This window comes from Engystomops pustulosus, chromosome 2 (assembly GCF_040894005.1).
Source record: "Engystomops pustulosus chromosome 2, aEngPut4.maternal, whole genome shotgun sequence".
NCBI lineage: Eukaryota > Metazoa > Chordata > Amphibia > Anura > Leptodactylidae > Engystomops > Engystomops pustulosus.
Genome location: NC_092412.1, coordinates 82,227,181 through 82,241,808, shown reverse-complemented (window position 1 = coordinate 82,241,808; position 14,628 = coordinate 82,227,181). Strand labels below are relative to the sequence as shown.

The 14,628-nt window shown below is 40.4% G+C and overlaps 1 protein-coding gene across 4 annotated transcripts in view; it reads right to left on the bottom strand.

The window, feature by feature from the left end:
- Positions 1-14,628, bottom strand: part of SCEL (sciellin) — a 63,852-nt gene that overhangs the window by 17,575 nt on the left and 31,649 nt on the right. For all 4 annotated transcript variants that reach the window (XM_072135396.1, XM_072135397.1, XM_072135398.1 and 1 more), the window contains 5 exons: positions 9,827-9,895; positions 6,786-6,818; positions 5,002-5,076; positions 2,058-2,102; positions 669-734 (listed from right to left, as the gene is read on the bottom strand). In XM_072135396.1, coding sequence (XP_071991497.1) covers positions 669-734; positions 2,058-2,102; positions 5,002-5,076; positions 6,786-6,818; positions 9,827-9,895 — 288 coding nt within the window. The remainder of the gene's footprint in view (positions 1-668; positions 735-2,057; positions 2,103-5,001; positions 5,077-6,785; positions 6,819-9,826; positions 9,896-14,628) is intronic.

The window sequence follows — 14,628 nt, the reverse complement described above, 5'->3', positions numbered from 1 at the left end:
TGGATCCATCCTGCCTTGTATCAACGGTTCAGGCTGGTGGTGGTGGTGTCATGGTGTGTGTGGGGAATATTTTCTTGGCACTCTTTGGGCCCCTTGGTACCAATTGAGCATCGTTGCAACACCACAGCCTACCTGAGTATTGTTGCTGACCATGTCCATCCCTTTATGACCACAATGTACCCAACATCTGATGGCTACTTTCAGCAGGATAATGCGCCATGTCATAAAGCTGGAATCATCTCAGACTGGTTTCTTGAACATGACAATGAGTTCACTGTACTCAAATGGCCTCCACAGTCACCAGATCTCAATCCAATAGAGCATCTTTGGGATGTGGTGGAACGGGAGATTCGCATCATGGATGTGCAGCCGACAAATCTGCGGCAACTGTGTGATGCTATCATGTCAATATGGACCAAAATCTCTGAGGAATGCTTCCAGCACCTTGTTGAATCTATGCCACGAAGAATTGAGGCAGTTCTGAAGGCAAAAGGGGGTCCAACCCGTTACTAGCATGGTGTACCTAATAAAGTGTCCGGTGAGTGTATATATATATATATATATATATATATATATATATATATATATATATATATATATATATATTCACATCGTTAGTAGCTAATGTGTTATCTATGATCAAATAGGGTAATAGCATGTTTACTTACTAGTCTGCCGTTTTTGCAATAGGTGATTTTGGAGGCAACTTTGGCTTTTCATCAGCATTTATAACCCTAAACATTGTAATAAAATCCTACATTTATTACATTTTATCATAAGATGATGAAGAACAATTATGCTTAAATTATGAGATAAATCTAGATTTATCTTACACAAACTCAATCGGTGAAGAAAATGAGTCAAGCAATAGCGATATATTGTGCCTTGCATAATGAGGGATTTGTGCATGACACATGTATTTGAAGGTGTTTTACAACCTTCAATGTTTATGGCACATGTACAGACAGTTTATGCCACAAAGTGTCTAATACTGTAGCTGAACAGCTATCCAAAACCGAGAACCCTGTTTAGAAAGGCAGCTGCCACATCCGGATGGAGTAGAAATGGACCTGTGTATATGCCATTCTTAATTTGTTTAACCGCCTCATTGGTTAAACATGCCACATACATGTGCCTGTGAATGTACTGATGCAGGATGCTGCATGAGCCATGTCCATGGTCATATTATTTATCAATGTGATCCAAGACAATGGGGCAGATTTACTTACCCGGCCCAGTGGCGATCCAGCAGCGGGTTCTCCGACACTGATTCGGGTCCGGCCGTGATTCACTAAGGTTCATGCACCGATATTCACTAGGTGTCGCTGCTGCATGTCAAGTGACTCTTTTTTTAAAAATACCACGCTTTTTCCGAATCCGTCGGGTTTTCTGATGGCCATGCCCCCTGACTTCCGTCACATGCATGTCGGCGCCACAATCCGATCGTGTGCGCCAAAAACCCGGGGCAATTCGGCGCAAATCGGAAAAATTCGGGAAACCCGACGAAAAGAAGCAATTCTTGCCCTTAGTAAATGACCCCCAATATGTCATTTAATAAAATGGTAAAATATTAGGTCCTGGGGAGAAGGAGTTGCTGCGGGTGTCCAATGCCACCACACCTGATACAGCATCAGTTTCAATGTGTATCGGGCATAGCAGCAGGGGACAGTGGGTCGTGCAAGGCAGGCTGAACTTGTCGTAGCTGAGAGTGCCTGCCTCTATAAACAAACAAGGGGCACAGCACCGACCGTTGGCAGCAAAGGACAACAGGAACGATGGAGAAGGTAAGTATAAGGTTTTTTTTTTTAACACCCGAATAACTCCTTTATATTTGTATCATTCTGCCAATAGAGTTTAAAAAGTTGGGAGAAATAGACTCCTTGCTCTGCCATCTGGATCAGAGCTGTCTCAGACATATCAAATCTGCCCCTACAGCATCTACCTAGTTTACGACAGAGCCACAATAACTGTGATGCATTTAGTTTGGAACATAGCTGAGACATTTTTATTAAAGACATTAATACTAAATTTATAGTTACAGGTTACAAGGGTTTTACCTGGGTGATGTGGGTGGACTTGGCTTTTCCTCCGCCTTTTCAAACCTATAAAAAGACATTAAATTACTGGACCTTATTTGCAATATCTGAGGGCATAGTAATATATTCCTCATATTAATACAATCCACCAGCACTAGTTTTGTTACAATTAGACAATTAGCAATGTATTGCTTACAACAGTGACTTTGTAGATCATGCACGGAGCGTGCAATTCAAAGGGTGAGTGGTTACCATAGCAACCTACAAAATGTAAATGTCTATCGCTTTCTGTGAAATGCGAAGATTAACACTGGCTGAGATTATATTAACCAACAATTGTCCTCACAACGTCCACTGCCATCCTACTCTAGGCCCAGTGACTATATCATTCCTACTTATAATATATGTGCAATAAAAATCTGGCTGTATTATTTTTTTATTAAGTACTGTATTATAATTGTGTAGTGTCATCACAGTTAATGCATTTAAATTACATTATGCATGAATGATTCATTCAGGACTGTGGTATAACACCAGCCAAATGCATGTGACAGAACTACATGTGTAATCCTTAGCTGCCATTATAGAAGGCAGGAGTAGAGCTAAGACATATATGCTTTACAGGGTTCTTGTTTATGGTGTACTGTGGGTACGGAAAGTATTCAGACCCCTTCACATTTTTACTTCACATATTTCTTTTTTTGCTTGTTAATGTACACTCTGGACCCCATCTTAACAGAATAAATACAGAAATGTTGATTTTTTTGCAAATTTACAAGAAAAACTAAAATATCACAATTCGACACAAAGAAAAACAAACCAAAGATTTTTTTCCGTAAATGGAGAAAATTCCTTACGACGCATATGTCTAGAGCAGAAATTATGGAACTGGTCACCCCATTCCGCCTGACACAAGGGTATAACCTGGAAGAACTTAGAGGCACACTGGGGAACCTTAGGATACACACCAGCACCCCTCCCTAACCCCGGGACAAATCTCCACTTGAAGCCACGATCCTGCCTTACCCCATACATGACACGGTAGACATAATGGAAAGGATAGCGGATGCAACCACATAGCAGAAGTTAGATTGAGCCCATGATGCACAATTGTTGAAATGTTTGTAATGAGTGATATCATATTGCTGACCACTCTTATAAAACAATAAAGTGTTATGCATGGTGTACATTTCTGATTTTGTTTTGGAAATAAAATAAAATGTTGTTTCAATGTGGTTTCCTCCACACATACTGCTTTGTGGAACTTTCTCCAATCTCCCTATTGCATCTCCAGAGCTCAGCCAGTGATCTTGGGATTTATCTTTACCTATCTTACCAGGCTCTTCTTCTACGATTGCCTAGTTTGGCTGGGCTGCTAGGTTGAAGAAGTTGTGGTTGCCCCAAACTTCTTACATTTAAGGATTATGGAGGGCACTGTGCCAATAGGAACCTTGAAAACTGACATTCTGTTTTAACCTTGGCCAGATCTGTACCTTGCCACAATTCTTTCTCTGAACTCCTTGGGCAGTTCTTTAGACTTTAGGATTATGGTGTGCTCTGACATACACTGTGAGCTTTGAGGTGTTATATAGACAGGTGTGTACCTTTCCTAATTATCTCAATGAGGATGAGAAGGATATGGACAGCATGTGAGTACAAATATGATTGTCATAGCAAAGGGTCTTAATACTTATGTGATATTTCAGTTTTTCTTATTAAATTGGCTACATTTAGCTACATTTCATTTTTTTCTGTCATGGTATGGTGCACAGTGTACATTGATGAGAAAAATATTACTTTTTTTCTTACCAGTTGCCTGTAATGAAACAAAGAGTGAAAAATTTAAAGGTCTTAACACTTTCCGCTCCCACAGTATATTGTGTTACCATTGTGTATGTACACAAGTGATAAAGTCCCTTTTAAATGTCTCATACACATAAAAAGCAAGTAAGCGTGTAAAATACCATATTACTATGAAAATGAACAAGAATGAATAATATATAATTATGATACAAATCACCCAAATCCAGTATGTGAGAACTTGCCAGAAATATATACTATAAATCAAGGAATATTAAAGTACTAATGTACATACAACAAACATACAAGAACATTCTTCTTTTCAATGTTATATGAATGATCAGGGTGGATTGTATACATTTATTCAATCACATTTACTATTACCATATGTAGGCGAGTAAAAGCCGACCCGAATTTAGGCAGAGGCCCTTATTTTACCACATAAAAACTAGGAAAACTTATTGACTTCAGTATAAGCCTAGAGTGGGAAATGCATTGGTCACAGCCTCCTCTAACAAAGGAAATGTTCAGCATCTCCCCCTCACACAGGACCCCTTGAGTATATAAAAAAAATAAACTTAGTACTTTCCTCCAGTGTTCACCACAGCCCCTCATCTCTCAGGGTTCCTATGTATCAGCACAGGTAGAGATGGGTCCATGTACTCTTCCTGCCCATACATTATGATGAAATCAGGCGGCGACACTGCTGCATCATAGTGTGTGCGCATGAACAGAGCGCTATCCTCTACCCACACTGTTACACAGGAACCCCAAAAAGAGAAGAGGAGCTATTGGGAGCACCGGAGAAAAGTTTTAAATATATTTTTTTACATACCCGAGTATAAGCTGGGTGGGTTTTTTTTAACACAAAAATTGTACATACACACTACCAACATTCCTTGTTTACGTATTGTAAGGTTTAAGGGACTAAATTTAGCATTTGTAATGCAGGTTTCTTGGTTAGGAAATAAAATCAAAAGCTGCTGTTTTTGTGTATATTGTTATACATGGTAGGTTTTTTAATTAAGACCATCCTTATCAGATTTAACATACACTTCATTTTTTAAGATACCTGGATGGATTTCTATATCTTAAAAACATAGGGTATCCCAATCTACTATACATATGTATTCACATTTTTTGAAAATGTACAGATTTAACAAACCTTGATCTAGCACTATCAACAAAGCTGGCTCTGGGTTGCTTATCCACGGTCCTGGTATCCGATGATGTAATAGTGCTAATTGATAAGGCAATAAGGTTGTAACAATTAATATGAATTACAAGTGAATCTGTCATTACAATGGCCTATTACATATTTTATTCAGTGCACAGTCCTGGACCAGAAAAGTTTCTGTTTTATACAGTCATGAATACTGGAGCAATAGAAAATAATAGAGTGAAAAATTACATAACGTCGCTTTATAAGTTATTTGTAATACTTTCAAGTATATTTCCATGTTTAGTGTCCCTAAACTTTTATTTAAAGGGGTACTCCCATGAAGACAAAATTTTTAAATATACTATCGATAACAAAATAACACATTATTGAAAATGACAGCATTTCACAAATATAATTCCAACCTGTATCTATCAGTCCCTGGGTACGACCATAAATTCCTGACTATGGTCGAGCAGATTCCTCTGGCATAGTTTCTCTTGAACTGCAGGGGGTGGAGCAGGAGGAAGAGAGCAGCAATATGCAAAAGCGACAGCAGCAGCTCTACAGACAAGATAAGCTCTTGATCCAAGGGAGGGGGGCGACCTAGCAGTGCTGACTGCATTTATGGATTTTCTATGTGTCAGAATTAATGGAATCTTCAGAAGCTAAATGAAAGTGTAGCAATAACCTGTACCCTGATAATCTAAGGACATTGTCTGCACACAACATCTCATAGCACAGAGGAATCGTCCCCTCTGCTAGTGTCTGACCACACTGCAGAATCTTAGTGATCAGCCCAGACAGAGAAGGGGCAAAAACAAGCAATAAAAGTGGGTAAAATCCAAAGTAAGGGGTTAAAGAGGTTGTCCCCTTTCAGCAAATAATTGATATGGTTTTTGTAAGGAAAAGTTAGGCCCCTTCCACACTTGCATTGCAGATCACGTCTGATGAGTCTGATGAGGGTGCGATCAGGGTTTGGTCAGTGAAAAACTGGTTTTCAGTCAGAGTTTATTCAATGTCTCAGTTTTTCACGTGTGTTTTCAATACATTTTAATGCAATTTCAATGAAATTTCAATGCGTTTTTCAGGCACAGATAACGCACGTGAAAAGGACTCAGGACTGAGTGAAAAATGCATTTTTTGATGCATCTCCATAGACTTGTATGGTGCAGTTTTCACGCGCATGACTTGCAAAAGTAGAGCATGCTGAGATTTAAACGCGCATTTAAAAAAAACCCACGTGTGTGTGAAAAAAATGTCTGGAAAAGTACATTGATTACAATGGGTCAGATTGCAATGCAAGTTCTGCACATCAAAAGCACGCACAGAACACACATATGAAAAACGCGTAGAAGGGGCCGTATTCAATTTGCCAGTTTACTTTCTGTATCGATTCCTCACGGTTTTCTAGATCTCTGCTTGCTGGAATCCTCTATGTTTACTTCCAGTGGATAAAAATCTGCCCATGAAAACCTGTGATGGACATGCAGGTGCACAAGCCGTTATTATCAGATGGCCCTAATCACTCTCTGTGATAATAACGGCTCCTACACCTGCATCCGTTGGAAGTAAACATAGAAGATTTCAGCAAGCAGAGATCTAGAAGACCATGAGGAAATGATGTACAAAGTAGATTGTAAACTGAATAAATTTTCCTTACACAAACGATTTCCATTTTATTCTGAAAGTGGACAACCCCTTTAAAAATCTCTAAGGGATTAGAATTTGAGAACTTTCTGTCATAGGCAAACCCCTTTAAAATAAAAATAGTATAGAACTATACTTACATTTTTTGCCCATCTGCTTTGCCTGGCACAACCCTGTTAAGAAATAATGATTATATGGAATGGAATTAACCAGATTTTCTCTTTAAATACAACTTGTCAGGCAAATTGACCACACTAAATATATGTTCATAAACTTCCATTAGAAAGCATTGCCCCTATCCCTACATTTTCCCTCTACATGCCTGCAAACTTAAACAATCAGGTCCTAAAGCAGTATGCAAATTACTTAGTAGATCCTGACGGTAGATTTGCTAAATGTCACTAATCCCTAATCACCTTTTATTACTTTCAAAAACCCCTGAGTTTTAGTACTTTATTATATTTTTATGCGTATAACCTGTGGAGGTTACTGGTGCTTGGAGTGGCCTCTGTTAAAGGGAACCTGTCATTAGAAATAGTTCTAATAAACCTCCATGACTTTATACAACCGATTTAAACTCACTTCAAAGTTTATTTTCTGGATGATGCCTCTGCACTGGATCAAGAAAGAAACATGATCTGGAAGGTGTTCAGCTGCTTGACAACATACTGGTAGTGGTTTATTAAGTCAATTTCTGCTGACAGGTTTCCTTTTAGCTTTGGGGCTAAGGCTAATCTACAGTCATGTAACCTCAGATTAACCCCTGAGTTTTAATTCTTAATGATAGTATCATAGTAAACAAGGTTAGAAAAAGACATCAGTCCAGTCTATTAAATTATATTATGTTTATCCAGAGGAAGGCAAAAACCCTCAGAGTAACTCCACGGTTAAACAGAAATGACTTACAAAAAGATTTATTCCCATAGGATGTGATATTTTATGCTGATTATCTGCAGAGGCTACTTAAGTGTGGAGTAGCCATTGTTAACTTTGGGGCTAAGGGTACCCCACACCCCGAGTAACTTCTGCAGAGCCGCAAGTGTCCATTCCTCCCAGGAACGCATTGGTGCAGCCTGCGTAGCCTAAGTGGTTTCCAGTGCACCGGAAGTTTAGTGGAGCCAGCAGGGAACCGGGAGCCGCCGCTTCTGCGCAGGCCATGCGTCGCGCTTATAGTGGGGGTGAGGGGGCTCTGCAGGTAATTGCTTGCTGCTGCAGGTTCCATTATACCCAGAACAAACATGGATTTAACTCTGGTTGCTCAAAAATGAATTAGCAGAAATATTCAAATACATCTTTGTGTTGTGTATAATGAGACCTGCAGCAGCTGCTATTTACATGATATGTAGAATCCTGCTGACAGATTTCGTTAAAGTACTACTTGAACTAATATTTCAAAGTGCACTTTATCCTGGAACAAAAGTAGCTGTTTATCCATTTTCAAGCCATGGCAAATTATTTAGCACTAAATGACAAAATGTCATTCATTCTCCCCATCCATAGTCTTGTTCATAGACAATTAGCACTTTATAGTCCCAGAGAAGAGTGGTAGTTCAGATTCAGCACTTACCCAACTAATAAAATAAGCAAAAGTTATCTTTTTAATACTGCAGCTGGGTTTATGTTCAGGGCCGGTTCTAGACAAAGTGGGGCCCTGGGCAAAACTAAAAGTGGGGCCCCAAAATAAAACTATTTTATGACCAGTCACAGTCAGCAAGAGGCTCCCTTTAGTATGGTAAAACAAACTGTAATTTTGAAGAATTTTATAGGAGATAGATAGCTGATAGGGAGATTGATGGGCAGCACGGTGGCTCAGTGGTTAGCACTACAGCCTTGCAGCGCTAGTCAACATCTGCAAAGAGTTTGTATGTTCTCTCTGTGTCTGCGTGGGTTTCCTCCGGGTCCTCCGGTTTTCTCCCACATTCCAAAAAATTACTGGTAGGCTGATTAGACTTGTGAGGCCCATTGGGAAGAGGGACCAATATTTTCTGAAAGCAGACACTTGCCCCATTTTCAAAATAGCATCAAAGAGTTTATGGACATAGGCGCCTTTGATTCGAAATGATGAAACATTTTACAAAAAAATACTTAAAATTTGACTTTGATGGCAAAAAAATGTGCTCCAAACAGAAACTATTTCCCTTCACATCTCCTTAATGTAATAGATGGACATGTGTAGAGCTCACAGATACCTCATATTGATATGTTCACATAAATAAATCATCATAATATCACTAACACTGTAATAACTAGATATCTGCTTTTCAGCTACAGAATTCACACAGATCTATCATTGCTCCTTACACAATGGTCACCCAAATAAATAACTATATATCCATAAACCAAGCTAATGAGATAATAAAGTCACTTTTAGATGTGCGCCATTATATTAGCGGCACAATAACAGAACCCTCCGCGGATCATAAGAAGGAGAGTGAGAACCTTATAACATGGGTGTAAGTAATGGAGGATGGTGGGAAATAAAAACTTTACTCCAGAACATGTGAGTGTTTTTGGTGTTACAGATAACTTTATGGACATGTTCTGGGTTTGAATGTTCATCGTATCAGTCAATTTTCCCAACACCAAAAAACTATCACAAAATAAAAGGGAATAAGAGAGAAAGTGTGTTCTTAGATAGTTCTGCATAGAGAAGGGTTAAAAACATGAACATTAGTTGATATTATTCCTTATCAGAATGTAGTAACATATAAAGTGACTATTTCCATTATCTGTGAGATGCAGCAGCTCCTGTGTGCAGCAAATTCTCCCTGCAGCCTGATGGCTAAGAATCTGGAGGGGGGGGGTGCACTTCAGAGGGCTGTATCTCTAGCTCTGTGACACATAGAACCTCACTTATTTCCTATGAAAGAAGAGAGTCTCCTCTTTTATATGAATCTAAATTTGTGTTTCTAAGTTTTAGGAAAATGGAGATAATAACTGTTGAACTGCTGTTGGCAGTGATTTTTATATATAAAAATGGCACCTGATATTCTCACTTTAAACCTGAATATCTCTGGATCCAGAGCACCTAGAAACACAATTCAAGATTCATTTGAAAGAAGAGATTCTCCCCTTTCAGGGGGCCCTGGGCAATTGCCACCTTTGCCTACCCATAGCGCCGGCCCTGTTTATGTTGTATGTAAACTGTAAAAACTGCAGTTCAATGTGTGTATTTTCTTACTGTCTAGTCTCTGTCGTTGTCGTAGTTGTAGTAGTACTTGTGTTCCGATTTGTTGGAGCCCAGGATTTTCTGTATATAAAATAAAACATTTTGTTCAATGAATAGATTATTATAAAGCTTACACATGTTGGCCTTTTTATTACATGCTTATATCTAGTTTAGAATTATGAGTAAGTGTATTTATCCAATGATCACATAAATATCTTTTTTGATACACAATGCTGTTTTATTGGATTATTAGGTAATATTTCTATTCATATATTGATATTTGCTAATGTAAAACATGTCTATTATGTGACTGTTGTTGCACTGCAATACATATATTATTGTCACAGTGTCACATTATTTTGCTAAAGACAATGGCAGTGCAGACAGCAAAGAACACTGAATTCATTCATGATTCAAGGAGTACAATGTTTAGAACAAAGCCAAAATAAGCAACGCTTGTCCAGCACAAACAGTGATTCATACAATTGTTCACTATAAAATAATCCAAACAGAGGATTCCCACAGATGCAGTTTGATTAAAACCGATTACACTATTATAATCTATTACAATTGGGTAAGCCATGCATCTTATGAAAGAATGAGTGGTCTGGTTACAATGAAAGGGCCTGTGAGAGCCCGAGCTCATCAATATCAAAATATAATAATATAGAATATAGAATACATTTTTAAGAAATCTTGAATAACATTTAACTATTGTATAATGAGCAATCATTCTAGACAGGGGTTTTCCACTAATTATATCGGAATAGTGCAGTGATGTCCGTGCTCAAATCCATTTGTGCACATATGGAATGGTGACATATTCACATGGGGCATTCAGGAGTAATTATGGAGCTCATATTCTCTTTACCACCAAAAAATAGGTCCTTCAGCTTTTACATTTTTATACTCAATCTAGTTGAATAAACAGAAAATGCCTTTAAAAAATCTATCATCAAAATCCATGATAAACCAGGGACACTTACTCATAGATCCAGGCACTGTGCATTGTTATAAATGGCCTCTTGCTTTATAAAATCAACTTTTAAAAATTAAACTAATTAGCCAGAAGGGCTCTGGGGTCATTATCAGAGCCCCTCTTACTCTGGCTTCACAGGCTGTTGCGCTGTCTCACCCTTCCCCTCTGCTCCCTCAGCCCTTCCCCCTCCTTCTGTTGTAATCTCACGGCAGAAGAGGGACTTTAAGCACCCAGTGGGAGGGTTAAGTGCTCCTTGCATACTTTTTGAAAATTGGAAATAGGGTCTGCACCACTCATATATCAGCACGAGACAAAGCACACCAAAAGTAGATAGCTATATCACTAAGACAAAAGAGGTGTGTATATGGGTGCCATTGGCCATATGTGCCCTATTATTTGACTAAATATTGCAGGAATAGATTCACCGTGATGGCAGGTTTAATCTTATGTATAAGATTGATGCTCAGGGTCGGACTGGCCCACCGGAGGGTCGGTGGATCCTCTGGTAGGCCCCGTTACCTCCACTACGGCAGGGCCCCCCGTGGATTGGCCTACAGTGTGCCCCCGGTATGCCCGCTATGGCAGGGGCCCCCGTGGATTGGCCTACAGTGTACATTGATGCTCAGGGTCGGACTGGCCCACCGGAGGGTCGGTGGATCCTCCGGTAGGCCCCGTTACCTCCACTACGGCAGGGCCCCCCGTGGATTGGCCTACAGTGTGCCCCCGGTATGCCCGCTACGGCAGGGGCCCCCGTGGATTGGCCTACAGTGTACATTGATGCTCAGGGTCGGACTGGCCCACCGGAGGGTTGGTGGATCCTCCGGTAGGCCCCGTTACCTCCACTACGGCAAGGCGCCCCGTGGATTGGCCTACAGTGTGCCCCCGGTATGCCCGCTACGGCAGGGGCCCCCGTGGATTGGCCTACAGTGTGCCCCCCGTATGCCCGCTACGGCAGGGGCCTCCATCCCCACCTGAGGCCCCTGCCAGTGCCTGACAGCACCGGTACTCGATGCGGCCGTAAGTGGCCACTCGAGTACTGTCTTTAATGTAATGCGCGCGACGCGGCTGGTCTTTTTCTGCCGGCACGCGCCGCACTGTGACCCCTGATGCACAGTAGCATGATGATGCACTCACGCTGCCGCGCGTATTGTTGTTCCTGTCGGTCGTGCTGCAGGGGGGAGAAGAGAAGAAGAGGACGCGGGAGCGCTGCTAAAGGTGAGTGGATTTTATTATTTTCAACTATTGCAGAAATATATTAAATGGGACCCTAGAAGAAAATATATTAAAATGGGCACAAGAGGACTATATGTAATAAGGGTGGGGGTATACAGGAGAAGAGTAGTAATAGTGTGCCCATATATACAGGAAAGGAGCAGTAGTACTGAGCTCTACCCATATATACAGGATAGGAGCAGTAGTAGTAGTAGTGTGCTGTGGCCATATATACAGGATAGGAGTAATAGTAGTAGTGTGCTGTGCCCATATATACAGGATATGAATAGTAGTACTGTTCAGTGCCCGGATATACAGGATAGGAGTAGTAGTACTGTGCCCATATATACAGAATAGGAGTAGTAGTACTGTGCGGTGCCCAGATATACAGGATAGGAGTAGTAGTACTGAGCTGTACCCATATATACAGGATAGGAGTAGTAGTACTGTGCTATTCCCATATATACAGGATAGGAGTAGTAGTACTGAGCTGTACCCATATATACAGGATAGGAGTAGTAGTACTGTGCTGTGCCCAAATACACAGGAGAGGAGAAGTAGTACTGAGCTGTACCCATATATACAGGATAGGAGTAGTAGTACTGTGCTGTGCCCAAATACACAGGAGAGGAGTAGTAGTACTGTGCTGTGTCCATATATACAGGATAGGAGTAGTAGTACTGTGCTGTGTCCATATATACAGGATAGGAGTAGTAGTAGTGTGCTGTGTCCATATATACAGGATGGGAGTAGTAGAAGTGTGCTGTGTCCATATATACAGGATGGGAGTAGTAGTACTGTGCTGTGCCCATATATACAGAATAGGAGTAGTAGTACTGTGCTGTGCCCAGATATACAGGATAGGAGTAGTAGTACTGAGCTGTACCCATATATACAGGATAGGAGTAGAAGTAATGTGCCCAAATACACAGGAGAGAAGAAGTAGTACTGAGCTGTACCCATATATACAGGATAGGAGTAGTAGTACTGTGCTGTGCCCAAATACACAGGAGAGGAGAAGTAGTACTGTGCTGTGTCCATATATACAGGATAGGAGTAGTAGTAGTGTGCTGTGTCCATATATACAGGATGGGAGTAGTAGTAGTGTGCTGTGTCCATATATACAGGATGGGAGTAGTAGTAGTGTGCTGTGTCCATATATACAGGATGGGAGTAGTAGTAGTGTGCTGTGTCCATATATACAGGATGGGAGTAGTAGTAGTGTGCTGTGGCCATATATATAGCGTAGGAGTAGTAGTGTGCTGTACCCATATATACAGGATAGGAGTAGTAGTACTGTGCTATTCCCATATATACAGGATAGGAGTAGTAGTACTGAGCTGTACCCATATATACAGGATAGGAGTAGTAGTACTGTGCTGTGCCCAAATACACAGGAGAGGAGAAGTAGTACTGAGCTGTACTCATATATACAGGATAGGAGTAGTAGTACTGTGCTGTGCCCAAATACACAGGAGAGGAGTAGTAGTACTGTGCTGTGTCCATATATACAGGATATGAGTAGTAGTACTGTGCTGTGTCCATATATACAGGATAGGAGCAGTAGTAGTGTGCTGTGTCCATATATACAGGATGGGAGTAGTAGTAGTGTGCTGTGCCCATATATACAGGATAGGAGTAGTAGTACTGTGCTGTGCCCATATATACAGGAAAGGAGAAGTAGTACTGAGCTGTACCAATATATACAGGATAGGAGTAGTAGTACTGTGCTGTGCCCATAAATATAGGATAGGAGTAGTAGTACTGTGCTGTGCCACATATACAGGATATGAGTAGTAGTCCTGTGATGTGCCCCTATATACAGGATAGGAGTAGTAGTACTGTGCTGTGCCCATATACACCGGATAGGAGTAGTAGTACTGTGCTGTGCCAATATATACAGGATAGGAGTAGTAGTACTGTGCTGTGCCCATATATACAGGATAGGAGTAGTAGTACTGTGCTGTGCCCATATATACAGGAAAGGAGAAGTAGTACTGAGTTGTACCCATATATACAGGATAGGAGTAGTAGTACTGTGCTGTGCCCATAAATATAGGATAGGAGTAGTAGTACTGTGCTGTCCCAATTTATTATGAATATGAGTATTTATTAGTTTTATATAAAAATATTTGATAAGAGGAGCAGTAAATATTAGAAGAATAATTAAGTAGAGCATTATATAAAACATAATAAATATGTAGGAGCACTATAAGCACTATGAAATGATTCATTGGAAATTATATATTATGTAATTAATTAAAGGGAATGATATCCAATTTAATTCATTAGGTGTATCATATGATTTACTAAGGGGTGTGCATGTAATATACTGAGGAGTCGCAATGTACTATTTGATTTATGGAGAGCACTGTATGGTTTTTGCTATGGGGGTATGTTTTGCATGTATATTTGTGGGGGGCACAGTGTGGTCAGTTGTGTTGTGAGTGGTAAATATTATTTAGGAGCACAGATTAGGACATTGTTATCCAGGTGACATTATGCTGTAGTGACGGTGATATTTTTAGTTGCACAGTCTAGAGATGTGCTACACAGAGATGAAGGTACCTGGTGGAACAGAGTTGTCCTGCAGTTCAGTACCCAAAGGAGAAGACGTGTGACG